Consider the following 14,185-nt stretch of genomic DNA (forward strand, 5'->3'; position numbering starts at 1 on the left):
ATAAACAAAAAAAAAAATAAGTATGTTGACTCCCATCAATTCTTCCCCTTCATCTCCTGCGCCTTCTTCCATTCCTGGTTGATCCCCTTATAATCATGGATCGTGTATCCCTCGAACATCTCCTGCCTCATGGTAGGCTTCCGCCTGCTCTTCACGCCCACGTCACTCAACAGCATATCGGCATATGGAATGGCGTCATACACAAATTCTGGCCACCAAGATGAGAACCCGCACGGGTAGCGATGCTTGCCAAACCTACTTGATAGTGCAGTCTGATGGTACACATCCTCGCGGTTGATGTCGAGTTTGCCGTTCAAGTAAGCGTAAACCCATAGAGCTTGGGTCTCTGCAAGGATAATATTAGAGGTGCTGTGGACCATTTTGACATAGGCCAGTGAATGGTCCGACTTTTCTGTCAGCCCTGGAGGCGCAATACCACGGTAAAGGCGGAATGGGCTAACGCTCTGGGTATACGGAATCTTTTGGCCTGGTTGGTTGCGAAGGTAGGGGAATTTGTTCAAGATTTCTTTGTCGGCCTGACCGTCTAACTTTCCCCAAAATGCCTCGTCGTCCGATGATAGGGTGCTGCTAGGTATACCTAGGCTAGAGTCGATGCCCTCGGGCTTATATTTGATGGTTGGAGCTAGCTTCCATCCGGTGATTGCAATCAGGGCGTCGGTTTTCAGACTGGTGCCGTCTGGAAAGTTCACCTTTCCCTGGCTGGACAGGTGAGAGATATCTTTCTTAGTGATCGTAACTTGCCCGGAACGGAGGTATTCATGGATATCGCTTGGATAGTTTAGAATGCCAACACGGGCTGACCAGAAGAGACTTTGCCAGAGTCAGTCCCAGGATCTATATCTTCTTCGATGGATAAACTCGTACCTTTCTTGTGGCTCCAGGTGCTTCAAAGGCTCTTCTTTGCGATATCCGTTGGTTGCAATCACATCCATGCGCATCTTCTCCCAAAATGAATGTACCAGGTATCTGCCTACCCTGGTTCTGTGAAGCATCTTCCGGATCCAAGTGTATCCATCAAAATCCCCCCATATACAGGGACTAAACCAAGTGAAGAAGCGACAAGTAGCCAGATCTTCTAGCTTAGTTTCACCCAATCCCAGATTAACCCAAGGCAAAGTCATCCAAACACCACCTCCTCCAGACTCTCGGATAATCCATTCAACCTTCTTGCCATGCGAGGCCATCAGATGCACAGCGTCGTATCCAGTCTTAGAAGCCCCCACCACGGTTACGGACTCTGCATTGGGATCTTCTGCAATCTTTGCGGCTTGCTCACGAAGCTGACAATGGTTCAAGACGGGCTTTCCGAATTCATCCTGGCCGCGCATCGTAATCGGATTCGGGTTGGATGCCAATCCGCTGCAGACAATAAGCTTGTCGCAAGAGTACACTATAGATCGTCCATCACTGGTATCTGCGTTTAACTTCCAGCCAGTCTCGAGCTTTTCAGCCTCAAAAACTCGGGTATTGAAGTGAATGCGCCGACGCAGGTCGAAGTGGTCGGCAAAGTCATTGAAGTATTGGTGTAGCACAAAGCCTGGGATATGCGCGTTATCTTTCACTCCATACTTGGCGTCCATGGGGAAATCGGTAAACTCATATGTGCCTTTCAGATTGTTGGTCTTCAGACCCTCATAGCAATTCTCTTCAGCCCATACTCCACCCAGTGTTGGTCGCTTCTCGATCAACAACAGGTCTGTATCAGGCGAGAGTTCGAGGTATGTCTTGGCAGCTGCCAACCCCCCAACACCTATTTTGGATCATCTCGATCAGTCTTCCTCCTCACTCGCTTTGACATCCATCTGCGCAAAGATGGCATCGATTGAGAATCTCACCCGTTCCTATCACAATAACTTCTGCTGAATGTGCCTCCATTGGCTAGCTATCACGGTGATTCTATCAATATTGCAAGTACAGTGGAAATCTGATGGAACTGCTCAAATTCGCTAACTTGTCTTTTTCATATGTACAGAACACTGGCAGTTACGTGGGGATGGGTTCACAGAGTAGGTGGGACAGCTGGGGAATGACCGCACGGAGCTAAGATAACTACTGATATGATGCTGCAAAAGCATTCATCAAGCTGGCTTACCCCAGGGAGCTTATTGCCCTTATCAACGCTGACCAAGCTACTGGCGCTAGGGTGCTGGCCGCCGTCTGATACTATAGATGGATGGCCCTGAAATGACTCCGCTCGACGGCCCGAACATTCTGCTCCATCTCCATCCCCTCATTAACTATCCGCTGGCCTGCCCCCACGAAACAGCAACTGTTCCTCCTACAATGCCCAACCCCCATTCCAAGCAATCCCCACTGCAAAATGGCCGCAGAAAAACGGAGTCGAAAGAATTCCAACCCAACTTTTAGACCAAGACGCCATCATTGCACCGTTCCTGGCTGTGGGAAAGCCTTCACACGTCTGTCCCACTTGCAACGGCACTCACTGAACCACTCTGAGACTCAATGGGTCTGCAGCAGATGCAATGCCCCATTTAAACGATTAGATCTTTTAGGTGAGCTAGCTGCAAGGTTAATCTGGTCCCGCTTCTGATTTGTTCGTCGCCACCCAGAACGCCATAAGGCCCGTCATTCGGTCAAGGATAGGCTGGCAGGAGGTACAGGCCTTGGGATCCTTCAAACTCGTAGGAAGACGTTTCATGGAGCCACGCCAGTTCCAGATGCTCTTATTTCACCTGAAAGTCCCGGTACCGTGGAGGACACTCTGCCTGTGTCTCGAAAAGGTGCTTACCAGACATCGACAAACCACCTGCTCCAGCAACATCAAGCCGCAGTTAACAAAAATGCAGCACCCGACGTCGGGAGGCCGGGACTCCCTGTCGAACTTGGCGCATCTAGCAATTCGTCTGAGATTGCGGTACCGATGCTCGATGTATCCGAGATGGCTGCCGTGATGAGCCCGTCAGCAAATTTCGCTGAATTCGGGAATATGTATTATGATACAACCTTTGATTCTGTGCACTTCGATGTCATGGGTATAAATCGTTTATCCCCAGAACTTAGTCCGGTCAACTCAGCGGGATCTCAAAGCGTTGATGGCGTAGACTCTTACGAGAATGACACCCAGGAAACGCAACCATCGCTACCCCTTCGGTGCTCACCTCGGGGTCTTAATTGGGCTGAAATACAGCCCTATCGTATCGCTCCCACAATAGAAGATTCGGATATTCAGTTATCCGCTAGAGGGAAGCGCAGTGTGAATTTCATACCTCAGCTTAACGCCTCAACAGTACGCATACATCAATGGTCTTTATGAAGCGTTCGAGTGATTTTAAAACTAACGACTCATTTCTAGGTTTTACCACTCAGTTCTAATGAAATGAGACGGCGATTAGAAGCTCCAATCCACGATGTAGTTCAGGAAACAATAGAAGGGGAACCAACTGGTTCTTCCCAGCCCCAAAATCATCCGTCATCTGAGCCTAGTGAGCTACAACTTTCATCCACAAAACGAGATGAAATTCTCGATCTGTTGTCAGAGATCAGACCAGTATTCCCCGATGGTTCTCTTGTGGGCGAGAAAGCCCCTGAACTCTCACTCCAGAATATGCAAGAATTCCTAGACCTATTTCTACGTTACTTCAACACATCCTACCCCATGGTACACGTTGCTACCCTAGAAGCTAGCAGCGCAGAGCCTATATTTCTCCTGTCCATGATTGTCCTCGGCGCCACATACAAAAACAAGGTGTCCCATCAACTTTCTGTATGCCTCTACGATGCAATCGTTCCGTATATACTCAGTGGTTTGATGAGCATCCCGCTTCCTGATTTGTCGACACTGCAAGCCTTTCTCATTCTGGAGTGCTATGGCATGTATAGGGCAGGTCCCTATCAGCGCGAAAATGCCATGTTGATCCACACGCTGCTGTTTAGTGTACGTTTCTCTGGTCTCCGAGGTCCAAACATCCGTACTGACTTAAGAAGGCTATTCGTCGAGTGTCCAGGTACCATGTTCGAGGAAGAGTAATGCTTCCACATCATCTCTTCAATCCCCACAGGCGATGGAGGACCTTTTCGTATGCAGAGCAGTACAAAAGGTAGTTTCCCAAAACCTCGGGCCAACAACCATGCTTATATGTAACAGACTAATATTGTTTTTCTTCATGTGGGACACACAGAACGTATCCTGCTACTCTTTCATGCCCAGCATGTCCACTCAAACCATCCAAGTGCAGCTTCCCTGTTCGAAGGAGCTCTGGGAAGCCCGAACCGAAGAAGAATGGAGCAAACTCTCGCAGGCCCGTAAGGAACCTCCTAATTTCAACGACACGGTCAAGCAACTAGTTGAAGACGGAGACAATCTACAATGCGAGCCACTTGATGGCCTCTCACTAACCCTCGTACTCCACGGACTTATGTCCATGTGCAACGACATGGTCCACTTTGACAACCGATCCATCTACCTGGGCGACCTAGAAAAGGGTGAAGTCTCATGGACCCCATGGCGTCGACAAATGACACATGCCCTCGAAACATGGAAAGCCAAGTACGACGCCTACAGCATGGCCTCTGTGCAAACTATGGCAGCCACCGTCGCTGCCGGTGGAGACGAAGAACGGACTCAAGCCAACTACCAAAAGGAAAGCATTGCCCTTCTTGCGCTTTATCACACCGCGCATATTGTGATCAATTGCAAAATTCGTCACCTCCAAGCTGCCGCAGGTGCAAAGGCAATTTTTGGACACATCGTTAATCCCCCAGATCGGGAAGAGAGCATGCGTTGGGTACGCCTGTGGATCACGGAGCATTCCAGCGCGGCTGACCACGCAGCCTGGCATGCCGCGCAGATGTTCCGGGAGGGCCTTCTTTACCTGAAACACTGGGATGTGAACGGCTTATTCCATTACCCTTGGTGTTTAGTTATCGGTACCTTGACGTGCTGGTCTTTCCACCGCTTTGGGGGGGAAGGGCTCGAGCCTTCGGCCTGCAACCATCCTCCTGGAAGGGACATACCCCAGGGTCAGTCTCAGGCGTTAATGAATCACCTTGTCTCGTTAATGGCATCTGTAGCGCCAACGAATGTTCGTCGGACGTTGACGAAATGTTGTACGCATGGACTCTCCATTGAGGTTGCGCGCTACCTGAAGAGCGTCCGATGGACTGCAGCATACGAAGCAATGAAACTATTAGAGGGACTCTCAGGGACAACGTAGCCCACCCTTTCTGTGGAGAAAATATCCTGGCAACCGTACATTAATAGCGCACAATCAAACTATCCAGACGATTATACCAAAGACGACCTGACCTGTTGTTTGTTCTATGTCGTTCGTGTACTGTACTTCGTAGTAGGTTAGGGCAAGGCAGGCTCATGCAATTCCAGTGATAGTGCTCAGACCTCGCCCAGAAACAGCAAGAAGATCAATCCGCTTGCTATAGCATCAACAAGAACTGTATCCTGCAGTTCTCAGTTCAACTCGCCGCACATAGACTTGTGGGGAAAAAAGAAAAAAAAAAAACTCACAATAACAGGCAAAAGCACAGAGACTTTAGTCGCCCACCAACCCACCAACCCATTCTGTTACTGGGCCTTCTTCTACATAGTTAGTTAGTCGACTATGTATATTCTTTCTGCTTTCATTTCTTTCTCTGTTCAAGTCGGGACAAGAAACACTCGCGTATACTGCCCAACACCTAAAGCATAACATAAGATGGCAACCAGGTTATTTCCTCGCCATTGTCATTATCTTTAGAGGCTCGAACGCGTGGCACGATGCATGCATACATACATACATACATACATCATTGAGTCGAGTGCCCCTAGTTGAAACGCCCTCCAATCGTTAACATATTTTGCCTATCACCACCCAGCGCAGCCCAGCACATAATCAGCAAAACATACTAGGGAATCAAAACTAAGTAATATCGATCTGTGGGGGCAGGGTAACTAGATACTTCATGGATAAAGATACGATTAGTTGACTCTAGTTCTCTCTAGGATAATTGAGTTACGTCTAAGCCAGACAAGATAAAACATACATACGTACATACATTGCATGAAGTGTACTCCGTACCCAACTGTGCAAGGTTAGAAAGCGCGGGTATGTTTGGTTTTTTTTTTTTTTTTTTCTCCAACTAGAGGTGGTTTAGATGAAATAGGACTCATGAGTCAACAGGTGGGACTTGGGCCTATCTCAAGTCAGCTTATCATCCTCACAGTCTGTTTCGACTCGCAGATCTCCAGATAAGCCTATGCTGCCGGGGATTGATGGTGGTCTTAGACCGCGTCGAAAGTCCAGATCCCTAGCGGAGAAGGAATCCCCCGGTTATAATAATGGCTATACTAGCAGCCTCACAGAGACCAGGAAATAGGCTAAATCTGCAGCAGCGAGAGTTGCGGATTTTGTACCCGTAGCTTTTAACACGGTCGATATGAAGCGCGTCCGAGATTCATTCCAACTTTCATCAATAGCTTATCCTTGAGCTTCCAGTCGTTTTCAGGAATGCGATCCCAGCGCTTCTCGACGAGCAAGCGAATGAACGGGTCGTCACTCTCGTCCGCATGCTTTAACGCCGCCTGGAAATGCACGCGGAGCACCGGCCAGGGAATCGTAAATCGGTAGAACCGAACCCGGACACGTAAACCGAGCAACCGCTCAAAGGTAGCAAAGTCGCGATCGCGGATCACCTGGCGGAGAGCGCGAGTGGCTCGAGAATAGGAAGAATCTATGTCAATGATCGCCTTGGTTGAAAGTAATTCCAGAAACTCGAGTTTCGCTTCAGTCCACGGGGCACTGAGGAGCTTATCAGGTATCTCCGACCCCTCGCAGAAAGGAAGTTCTAGGTAGCCGCCCTTTGGGTCAACCGCTTTATTTTCGCATATCTGGACCGCACCGAGATTAAGCCACACTGATATTCGATATCTCGGGCTGGGGGGTTGCCGGAGCCTTGGCCGGATGATTATATCGCCTTTCCCCCGATGGCCACCATCCTGCGCTCTATCGTAGCGGGCGAGATCTCCAAATCGACTCTCAATATTTCTGAGCAGATCGATGTCCTCGCATGAGAAGACGAATTGCTGTGCCGCAGAGCGGAGAACGTATCCAATGAACTCCTTTTGGCATTGGCGCATCAGGGGTAAAGTACACCATCGACATCTTAGGATGAGACTTCGAAGATGCCTTCTTTGCGCAATGCCGAGACTCTCAGTATCAATCTGCGAAGGTAAGAATGCCAGGCTCCGGAAGGGCTTTTCATATTCCTTATCGGTGCTGCTGAACGCGACCCGGATAAGCCATGTATAAATAGCCGGATTGGAAAGCGCTCTCGCAATATCAATAGAAGCCCGGGGCAGGTTAATCTCCAGACAACGCAGGAATATCTCCTGGATGATTTCCACGGGTAGGCTCTCAAACCGTGACTTGGTTCTCGTCAAGGATGGTGCCTCAACCATTGGAGTGGTTGCAAATAACCATGCGTGTTTCCCTCCAGGGGAATTGGGATGTCTTAAAAAGATAATATCTCTTTGCTTTGATTGCGGGACCGAATCTGGACCGGTCGCTCTGTTGTCCATCGATGTACGGCGTATCATCCATCAACACCACGAGATCCCGGAGCGGGGCAGCATATTTCCGGATACTAAACTCCGTACCTCTTCGCAACTGTTCCTCCTCGCAATCCTTTAACAACGATTCCGATTTGCTGAAAATCCCCAGAGGTTAAAATATTTGCCATGACTTGCTACGTCTGAGGCTGTCAATAAGTCAACCCCCGTCATTTTTTTTTTTTTTTAAAAAAAATGTCTCACATAAATAGACGCTGCAGCAGGCATTAACGTGAGCTCATGTGAGGGTGTCGCAGCAAGGGAACAGCCGAAGAGTCCAAGTTACCGAGTACGTCAACCGCCGCGCCGCGAATGCGAAGGAATTTCCGCACTCGACTCACATGCTATGGCATGTCTCGAATACTACGTGGGTCTGCGCGTGAGCGCGGAAAAGCGAAACAAGGACCCTATCAGCATTGCCCTTGGGCAGGGCTACAGGAGGAATTTACCTGGCTGGGATCGTACCCAATCAAGGATCATCCTGGGTAACTGGAGTCCTCGCAACATGGGTATGAAGAATGGGGAAAAGCAAACCTACTACGTCCGGAGTGGAATTCTTTGCTACCGGATACGTTTCCAATTCGGATTACTCCGTACCATTACCAAAAAAAAAAAAAAAAAAAAAAAGAGAGAGAAAAAAGAGAGAAAAGAGAGAAAAAAGAGAGAAAAAAGAGAGAAAAAAGAGAGAAAAAAGAGAAAAGAAATTATAATTTGATGTGATGTGAATAGTTATACTGAGACCAGGTCCTCATGTTAGTGTCTGGATTGTTTTCATCGAGATTAAAAGTCTACAGACTACTAGCCAGAACAGCCGATCTACGGGCCGTCTCCACCAAGACCTGAAGAACGAGGCAGGCCGATATGAGCTGTCGCATCCCGGAGACACTAGGGCGATCTGCCCGAGCGAGGTAGAACAAACCCCATCGCTATCAGCTAACGGAGAGCATCCCTTCAGAGACAAAACACTCAGGGAGTCGGAAGCGAAGAAACCATCGCATGTCCCTGTGGGCCAGACCAGACGCATTCAAGTCAGCACACAAGTAGCCAACACACCCATGCATCGGCGAGATTTCTACTCGGCGCCTTGGGGGAATAAAATGACAGTGCGCACCATCATAGGCCCAGATTCAAATGACAATGCGTAGCCTCCGTAATAATATGTAAGGGTAGGTTGCTAGAGCAAAGTCCTGCGCAACACTTCGCTTGCTGTGTAACATTCTAATCGTCGTGAAGTTTGAATGGACAAAGGGAACGTGTCTATTATTATGGCCTCGTTCCTATTATTATTCTTTTTTTTTTTCTTTTTTTTTTCTCTCGTTTCCGTGACAAGGACTTCCGAGTCGCCCAATTGCAAGAGAAAATATGGGTCCTAAGTGCATAAAGAATTGCCAAAGGAATGTGTCGCCAAATGCCAGGTTCCTAGGAGCCAGCACATAACTCCCATGTTAGGCACGGTGCCACAAAAATTGTCGATCTGGCTGGAGCCTGTGGGAAACCAATGAATCGAAGTTCCATCCTTTCTAGCCTTTCTAGCCTTGAAAGAGCTTATCCCGTATATAACTATTCGTGTCCTCAACATTTGCAAACGTCCTCTCCTTTTCGCTCGAATTGCACTGTCTCAATGTGGCAGAACAGCTCGTCTTTCGTTTAGTTCGGTTTTCAGTTCTTTTTGGCGTTCATTTCACGGTCCCTCCTTTGATATCCTATCCATTCTTTCCATAGACCATCTTTGCATAGCATTCACTCGCTCTTGTTCCGCGTTCGGCTGCATCGGTCCTGTTTGTATATAGCGGCCGATCATCCCGCAAACCAACCGTCATTTGATACATTGACATCAATACAAACATACGATCAACGATCATCCCCCGAGTGATTTTCACGGCATGGATTGTTTCCGGCAAATAGTTCGTCTCGTCAAAAGTCCATTCCGACGCAACAAGCACCGGGTTTTGGAGATTGTAAGTGATATCCTTGGATTCGATGACACAATTCAGGGCTAATGCAAAGGGGTGTAGGGGCCACCAACCGATTTCCGAAAGGAGGAGATGCCATCATTTTTCGTTGATGACGAGTTTGTACCCCCCGTTCCAGGTTATGTTTGAATTTCAATTCTGACTGCTCGACTGCAGCGCATTGACCTTGCACAGTCGTACAGCGCTAGAGAAAGACACGATCATCAAGACAATCGAACAAGAACCCTCAACCCGGGATAAGCTCAAGAGTCACGTTCGAAGGCTGAGTGTCAAGATGTCTCGACCACTTATCGACCATGAAGGAAGCCGTTTTAATAGTGAATTGGGCAACAAAAGAGAGGCTTCATAGCAGCCTCATCGCCCGATGCCCATACCAGACTAATTCACGCCCATGGTTCAAATCAAAAACGTCGGAACTTCATTTAATCGCGACTTCTTCGCCCCTGTATTATTATCCTTCGAGTGCTTTCGCTTTGTTTTGGGTTGCGGGGTAAATTGTTGACTCTGAAGCTGGATATTTGACTTGCGCAGCTCCGGAAGCTCGTCAAAGTCATCAAATATGATTCTCCTTTCTGATTTCACGGGGTTCAGACCTGCGCGTTCAGTATTCGTAGGTCGTAGTTTCTTCTCTCGATTCTCCACTGAGCGCGATATCAACGCACCGGCGGAAGAGCTCGAGGTGTTAGAGTTCGTAGAAGGGCGTCCATTTCTCCGATACACCACCGTAGGAGACACATTTCCACCACCGTCCAGGTCATCATCCTCATCATCCGTAGTCGTTTCTTCCGGCAACGCTTCCTCTCTCTTCTCCCTTTCCAAAGGCGAACTGCTTCTACCACCTCCCGCCTTTGCAAACCCGGCCGCGGCCCTGGTCGACGACTTAACTCCTCGCATCCCAACAAGCAACCTGGCCTTCCGCGGGCTGAACATAAGATCATACAAGGAAGTTCCCGCCCAGGATTCATGCTGCTCTTCTTCCGCATCCTTGTCATCAACACCGTCCAGCCCAGACTCGTCCAGCGCCCGCTTCTCCCTTTCAATTTGCTCTATTCCGGCTTTCTGTCTGGCGGAGATCTCCTCCGCCTGGTATTTCCTTTTAAGTCCTTCGCTCATCGACGATACTCCATCTGTGGGGCGCAGCACAATATCCTCAAGAGCACCGGCATTCTGTACCTTCGCCTCCTTCTTGCGACGAACGTATTCCGCGTAGTGTAGGTGGCGGGTGAAGCTTTGCGCGACGGTGTAAAATTCGTCTTCAACCATAATATATAAATCGTCATTGCCGAGTCCTTCAATCAAAAACCTACATGGATTATATCCTCTGATCAGCATCAGGGTAATCGATGGATTGCGTAAGAGAGAAAAGGAACGAAAGCAGACATACTCCTCTTCCGGACACTGATGAATAGGAGATGACGGTGGGCTTGGAGCTATTACCATAGGGTCGCAAAAGAAAAAAAAAAAAAAAAAAAAACGAAGCCATCAGTCAGAACTTGGCCATAAGTCAGTTCGAGTTCATATGATACACGTACAAGATCGTAAAAAATCACGTTTCGTGGACGGCGTTGAAACCCTGCTTGGTGTCTCGGTCTTCACCCGGGAGCTTCTCTGTGGGCTGCTCTCATTCTTGATATTTCTTGGTCGGTCGCGATTTTGGACCGGGGTAAGCCATGGTAGTGTTCGCGGCATTATAGTAGCTGATATTGTTGGAGAGATAAAAATACTAAGGGGGTGTATGTGTTCATGATAGATTGGTGGTGAGGAGAAGCAACGCGAAATGGCCGCGCAGGTCGCGCGATCTAGACTTTGTAAGTTTAGGCTCCGCGCTCCGCTTTTACATAGCGGCTACCAACCCTCGGATATCTGAGTCAGGTTGTGTGACAGCATAGTTAAAAAGAAGCTGCTATTCTCGCAACCAAGTCATTCACAATGGATTCAGATCTAGTTATTTATTTGGGGGTATCTGTCTCAGTCTGTCTCTTGCAAAAGAATGGATATGGTACAACACAAAATAATGCCATGAAGATGTCCCCAAACGCCTTGATTCGCCAACAAACCCGACATGAAAGTGTCCGCAATAAGCCAGGCCAAAATGAACGAAGGTAAAAGGAAAGAAACGAAAACGCCCATGATTGTTCCGATCATTAAACGCACTCTATGCTTCCCCAGGCCGCTTGCTGTTGCAGCTGACAATCTTCACCCGATCCGCACTCACAGTTGTCTGGTTATCAAGCTTGAAAGTCACATCCTTGATGAGGAAAGTCCACACTTCATCGCAGAAACGGTATGTATCGAGGTGACCCTATAGCAAAAAAAAAAAAAAAAAAAAGGACAAGCCAAGATTAGCATTTTCTTTCTTATCCATGAATGAACCATGCCACCAGTCCAGCCTAGCATCCATCTACCCATCCATTTATTGAAGGTCCGACCATCACTCCTCCGACCCCCCACATTTTCGAGAGAACTGGGCAAATATACCTTGAAAGTAAGCCGAGTGCGAACTTTATCTGCGAGCACTTCTGTGATGACCTTGTCAAACGTTGAAAGGATCTTCATGGCGAGCTGTGGCTCGATGCGGCCTTCATTGATCAAATCATCGAGAGTATCGGTCAGGGACAAGCCGAGACTAAGTGTGACAAAAACTTGTTAGTAACCGGTATCATTTCCACTGCCACTGAAGACAATAGTTACCTGCTCCCACGATAAAGCTCGTAATATGCCTGGGCGCTCATTTCGGCTGTGGCTATGGCCAAATGACAGATGGAGCAGGTGGTTAAGGATGCAAGAGTCGGGAGCCGGTGATAGATGTGGAGATCGTCAATCCCGGCACGTGATACAGATCGCGTTGCCACTAGTCCTCTTTTGGAGGTCAGATATTAGTCAGACAACTTAAAGGCACAGTTAGTACCTGCCTATAGTGGTTAGGCTATGAATCATTTCCTCCTTCCGATATTAGTTAGATTCTACTCTTTTCTATCCTACTTCTGATTGATAGCATACTTGACATCAACCATCCGTTTTTAACGCATCAAATGATAATACACCAGGAGATTGGCTGGGGGGCACAGTCGACAGTCTGGATTGCATAAGATATCACGAGGTACCTTTCTAATTCTTGAATGTTCTGAAACTCACTCATATCATGACCATCATGACCATATGTGTATGATATATGAACCGATGCGGGAACCTCTCTGGATCCTTCAGAAGCGGTTTACTGATCGAAAGCTTCCCCTTCCCCTTGCCAAAGCTTACATCTTATTTCTTTTGGCTGGTCTTGACTATCTTCGTACAGAGTGTAGAATTGTACATACAGGTTAGTATTTGTCCATCCCCGGAGTTTTCACTAGTGGTTTAGTGGGACATATTGACTTTTATACTAGACCTGAAACTTGACAATATCCTGATGACATTCGAAAATGAAAAATATTCTGCCTACCTTTATCCAAAACCACTTGCCCATGCAATATAAGACCAATTCATCTACCGGCCGGGCTGTTTACCGTTACCAAAATGATTTCGGCGCGCTAGACTGGAGGGGGTTGAAGAATATGTATCCAAAAATTACTGATTTTGGATCAGCAGTCAGACTTGATAGGGGGGAGGGACATGCTAAAAGGATAGGTCTTCATCCCATTCAACCAGACCAGTATCGTGCCCCGGAGGTCATTCTTGGGCACGTTGTGGGGTTTCAGTGCAGACCTATGGAATCTCGGTGTTCTGGTGAGTCTGACGCATTTCCTGAACATGGATCTGGCTTATTTGGATGAAGACTTGGAATATAATTGAGAGCACTGAGCTATTTTGCCACACACACACACACACACACACATGATACACAAGGCCGGTATTCAGCAAGATCACATATCGCGGAAATGATTGGACTTCTTGGTCCTCCTCCAAAGGACTTTCTCGCAAGATCCGATGCTTTTACTATACCAATGGCCTGAGAGTATTACCAACGAAGCCGGTAACCCATGCAGAACCCTGCGTGAATTCTACGGCGGGCCATTTTTCAACGGAGAAGGTACGTCGTGGAAATTTGGAATTCAAAATGTCATCCATTCTTTTTAACCGATACCAGGCGGGTTTCTTTATCAGAACTTGATTCCAAGCCGGTCAATCGATCAATCATTCCCTTGCTTGCCCGGTAATGACAAGGATGCTTTTATGTCATTTATAAGCTGTATGCTGACCTGGGACCCGGAGAAGCGAAAGACGGCGCGCGAATTAATGGAGCATCCATTTCTGATTGGATAAGATATCCAGTGCGAAATAGAGTCGATCAGGGCCTTTTAAGCTCTGCTCTATTACCTATTGCTTTTTGATAGCAGAGGTTGGTTGAAAGACTAGTATGTGAACGCCCAAGAATGCCATATCTCGATATTCGACTATATAACAACATCACTCTCCTATTATCTACACAAGCAAGCTATAAGGCTATTATTGTACATGCAACCAGTAGTACCGAGACAGCTCTTTCAGCTAGCAAGGACAAGTCAATTGTGAATACCTTGCTTTCAACATATCCAGTAAAACTACCTGCTGGACCTCCAGGGCATTATCAAAGACTAAATTCTGTGTTTTATCTACAGAACGAGATGGAATGGCCTGCGCCCGTATCATAGCA

The 14,185-nt window shown here is 47.7% G+C and overlaps 9 protein-coding genes across 9 annotated transcripts; 5 read left to right on the plus strand and 4 right to left on the minus strand.

The window, feature by feature from the left end:
• Positions 1-35: 35 nt before the first annotated feature.
• On the minus strand, positions 36-2,002 carry P175DRAFT_0471367 (uncharacterized protein; the record flags this gene model as incomplete). Its single annotated transcript, XM_040895085.1, has 3 exons — positions 1,857-2,002; positions 886-1,771; positions 36-831 (listed from the first exon to the last, which is right to left on the minus strand). The coding sequence occupies exons 1-3, from the start codon at positions 1,894-1,896 to the stop codon at positions 36-38; spliced, it is 1,722 nt and encodes a 573-aa protein (XP_040756232.1). The 5' UTR covers positions 1,897-2,002.
• A 339-nt stretch (positions 2,003-2,341) lies between these two features.
• Positions 2,342-5,195, plus strand: P175DRAFT_0528351 (uncharacterized protein; the record flags this gene model as incomplete). The annotated part of the gene is made up of 5 exons (XM_040899602.1): positions 2,342-2,534; positions 2,592-3,268; positions 3,335-3,916; positions 3,967-4,058; positions 4,127-5,195. The coding sequence occupies 5 exons, from the start codon at positions 2,342-2,344 to the stop codon at positions 5,193-5,195; spliced, it is 2,613 nt and encodes an 870-aa protein (XP_040756233.1).
• A 1,202-nt stretch (positions 5,196-6,397) lies between these two features.
• P175DRAFT_0506413 (uncharacterized protein) lies at positions 6,398-7,432 on the minus strand (the record flags this gene model as incomplete). Its single annotated transcript, XM_040898196.1, has 1 exon — positions 6,398-7,432. One exon carries the CDS (start codon positions 7,430-7,432, stop codon positions 6,398-6,400), a length of 1,035 nt encoding a protein of 344 aa, XP_040756234.1.
• A 496-nt stretch (positions 7,433-7,928) lies between these two features.
• P175DRAFT_0489935 (uncharacterized protein) lies at positions 7,929-8,727 on the plus strand (the record flags this gene model as incomplete). Its single annotated transcript, XM_040895771.1, has 2 exons — positions 7,929-8,091; positions 8,327-8,727. The coding sequence occupies 2 exons, from the start codon at positions 7,929-7,931 to the stop codon at positions 8,725-8,727; spliced, it is 564 nt and encodes a 187-aa protein (XP_040756235.1).
• A 738-nt stretch (positions 8,728-9,465) lies between these two features.
• P175DRAFT_0528354 (uncharacterized protein) lies at positions 9,466-9,904 on the plus strand (the record flags this gene model as incomplete). The annotated part of the gene is made up of 3 exons (XM_040899603.1): positions 9,466-9,540; positions 9,598-9,653; positions 9,712-9,904. The coding sequence occupies 3 exons, from the start codon at positions 9,466-9,468 to the stop codon at positions 9,902-9,904; spliced, it is 324 nt and encodes a 107-aa protein (XP_040756236.1).
• Positions 9,905-9,951: 47 nt separating this feature from the next.
• P175DRAFT_0489936 (uncharacterized protein) lies at positions 9,952-11,244 on the minus strand (the record flags this gene model as incomplete). Its single annotated transcript, XM_040895772.1, has 3 exons — positions 9,952-10,858; positions 10,940-10,985; positions 11,088-11,244. 3 exons carry the CDS (start codon positions 11,242-11,244, stop codon positions 9,952-9,954), a joined length of 1,110 nt encoding a protein of 369 aa, XP_040756237.1.
• Positions 11,245-11,491: 247 nt separating this feature from the next.
• On the minus strand, positions 11,492-12,287 carry P175DRAFT_0450840 (transcription initiation factor IIA subunit gamma; the record flags this gene model as incomplete). Its single annotated transcript, XM_040894472.1, has 3 exons — positions 11,492-11,857; positions 12,034-12,181; positions 12,247-12,287. The coding sequence occupies 3 exons, from the start codon at positions 12,285-12,287 to the stop codon at positions 11,711-11,713; spliced, it is 336 nt and encodes a 111-aa protein (XP_040756238.1). The 3' UTR covers positions 11,492-11,710.
• Positions 12,288-12,974: 687 nt separating this feature from the next.
• On the plus strand, positions 12,975-13,344 carry P175DRAFT_0528358 (uncharacterized protein; the record flags this gene model as incomplete). The annotated part of the gene is made up of 2 exons (XM_040899604.1): positions 12,975-13,139; positions 13,201-13,344. 2 exons carry the CDS (start codon positions 12,975-12,977, stop codon positions 13,342-13,344), a joined length of 309 nt encoding a protein of 102 aa, XP_040756239.1.
• A 135-nt stretch (positions 13,345-13,479) lies between these two features.
• Positions 13,480-13,815, plus strand: P175DRAFT_0528359 (uncharacterized protein; the record flags this gene model as incomplete). Its single annotated transcript, XM_040899605.1, has 2 exons — positions 13,480-13,582; positions 13,640-13,815. 2 exons carry the CDS (start codon positions 13,480-13,482, stop codon positions 13,813-13,815), a joined length of 279 nt encoding a protein of 92 aa, XP_040756240.1.
• Between the last annotated feature and the right edge of the window lie 370 nt (positions 13,816-14,185).

This window comes from Aspergillus ochraceoroseus, assembly GCF_002846915.1.
Source record: "Aspergillus ochraceoroseus IBT 24754 chromosome Unknown P175scaffold_1, whole genome shotgun sequence".
NCBI lineage: Eukaryota > Fungi > Ascomycota > Eurotiomycetes > Eurotiales > Aspergillaceae > Aspergillus > Aspergillus ochraceoroseus.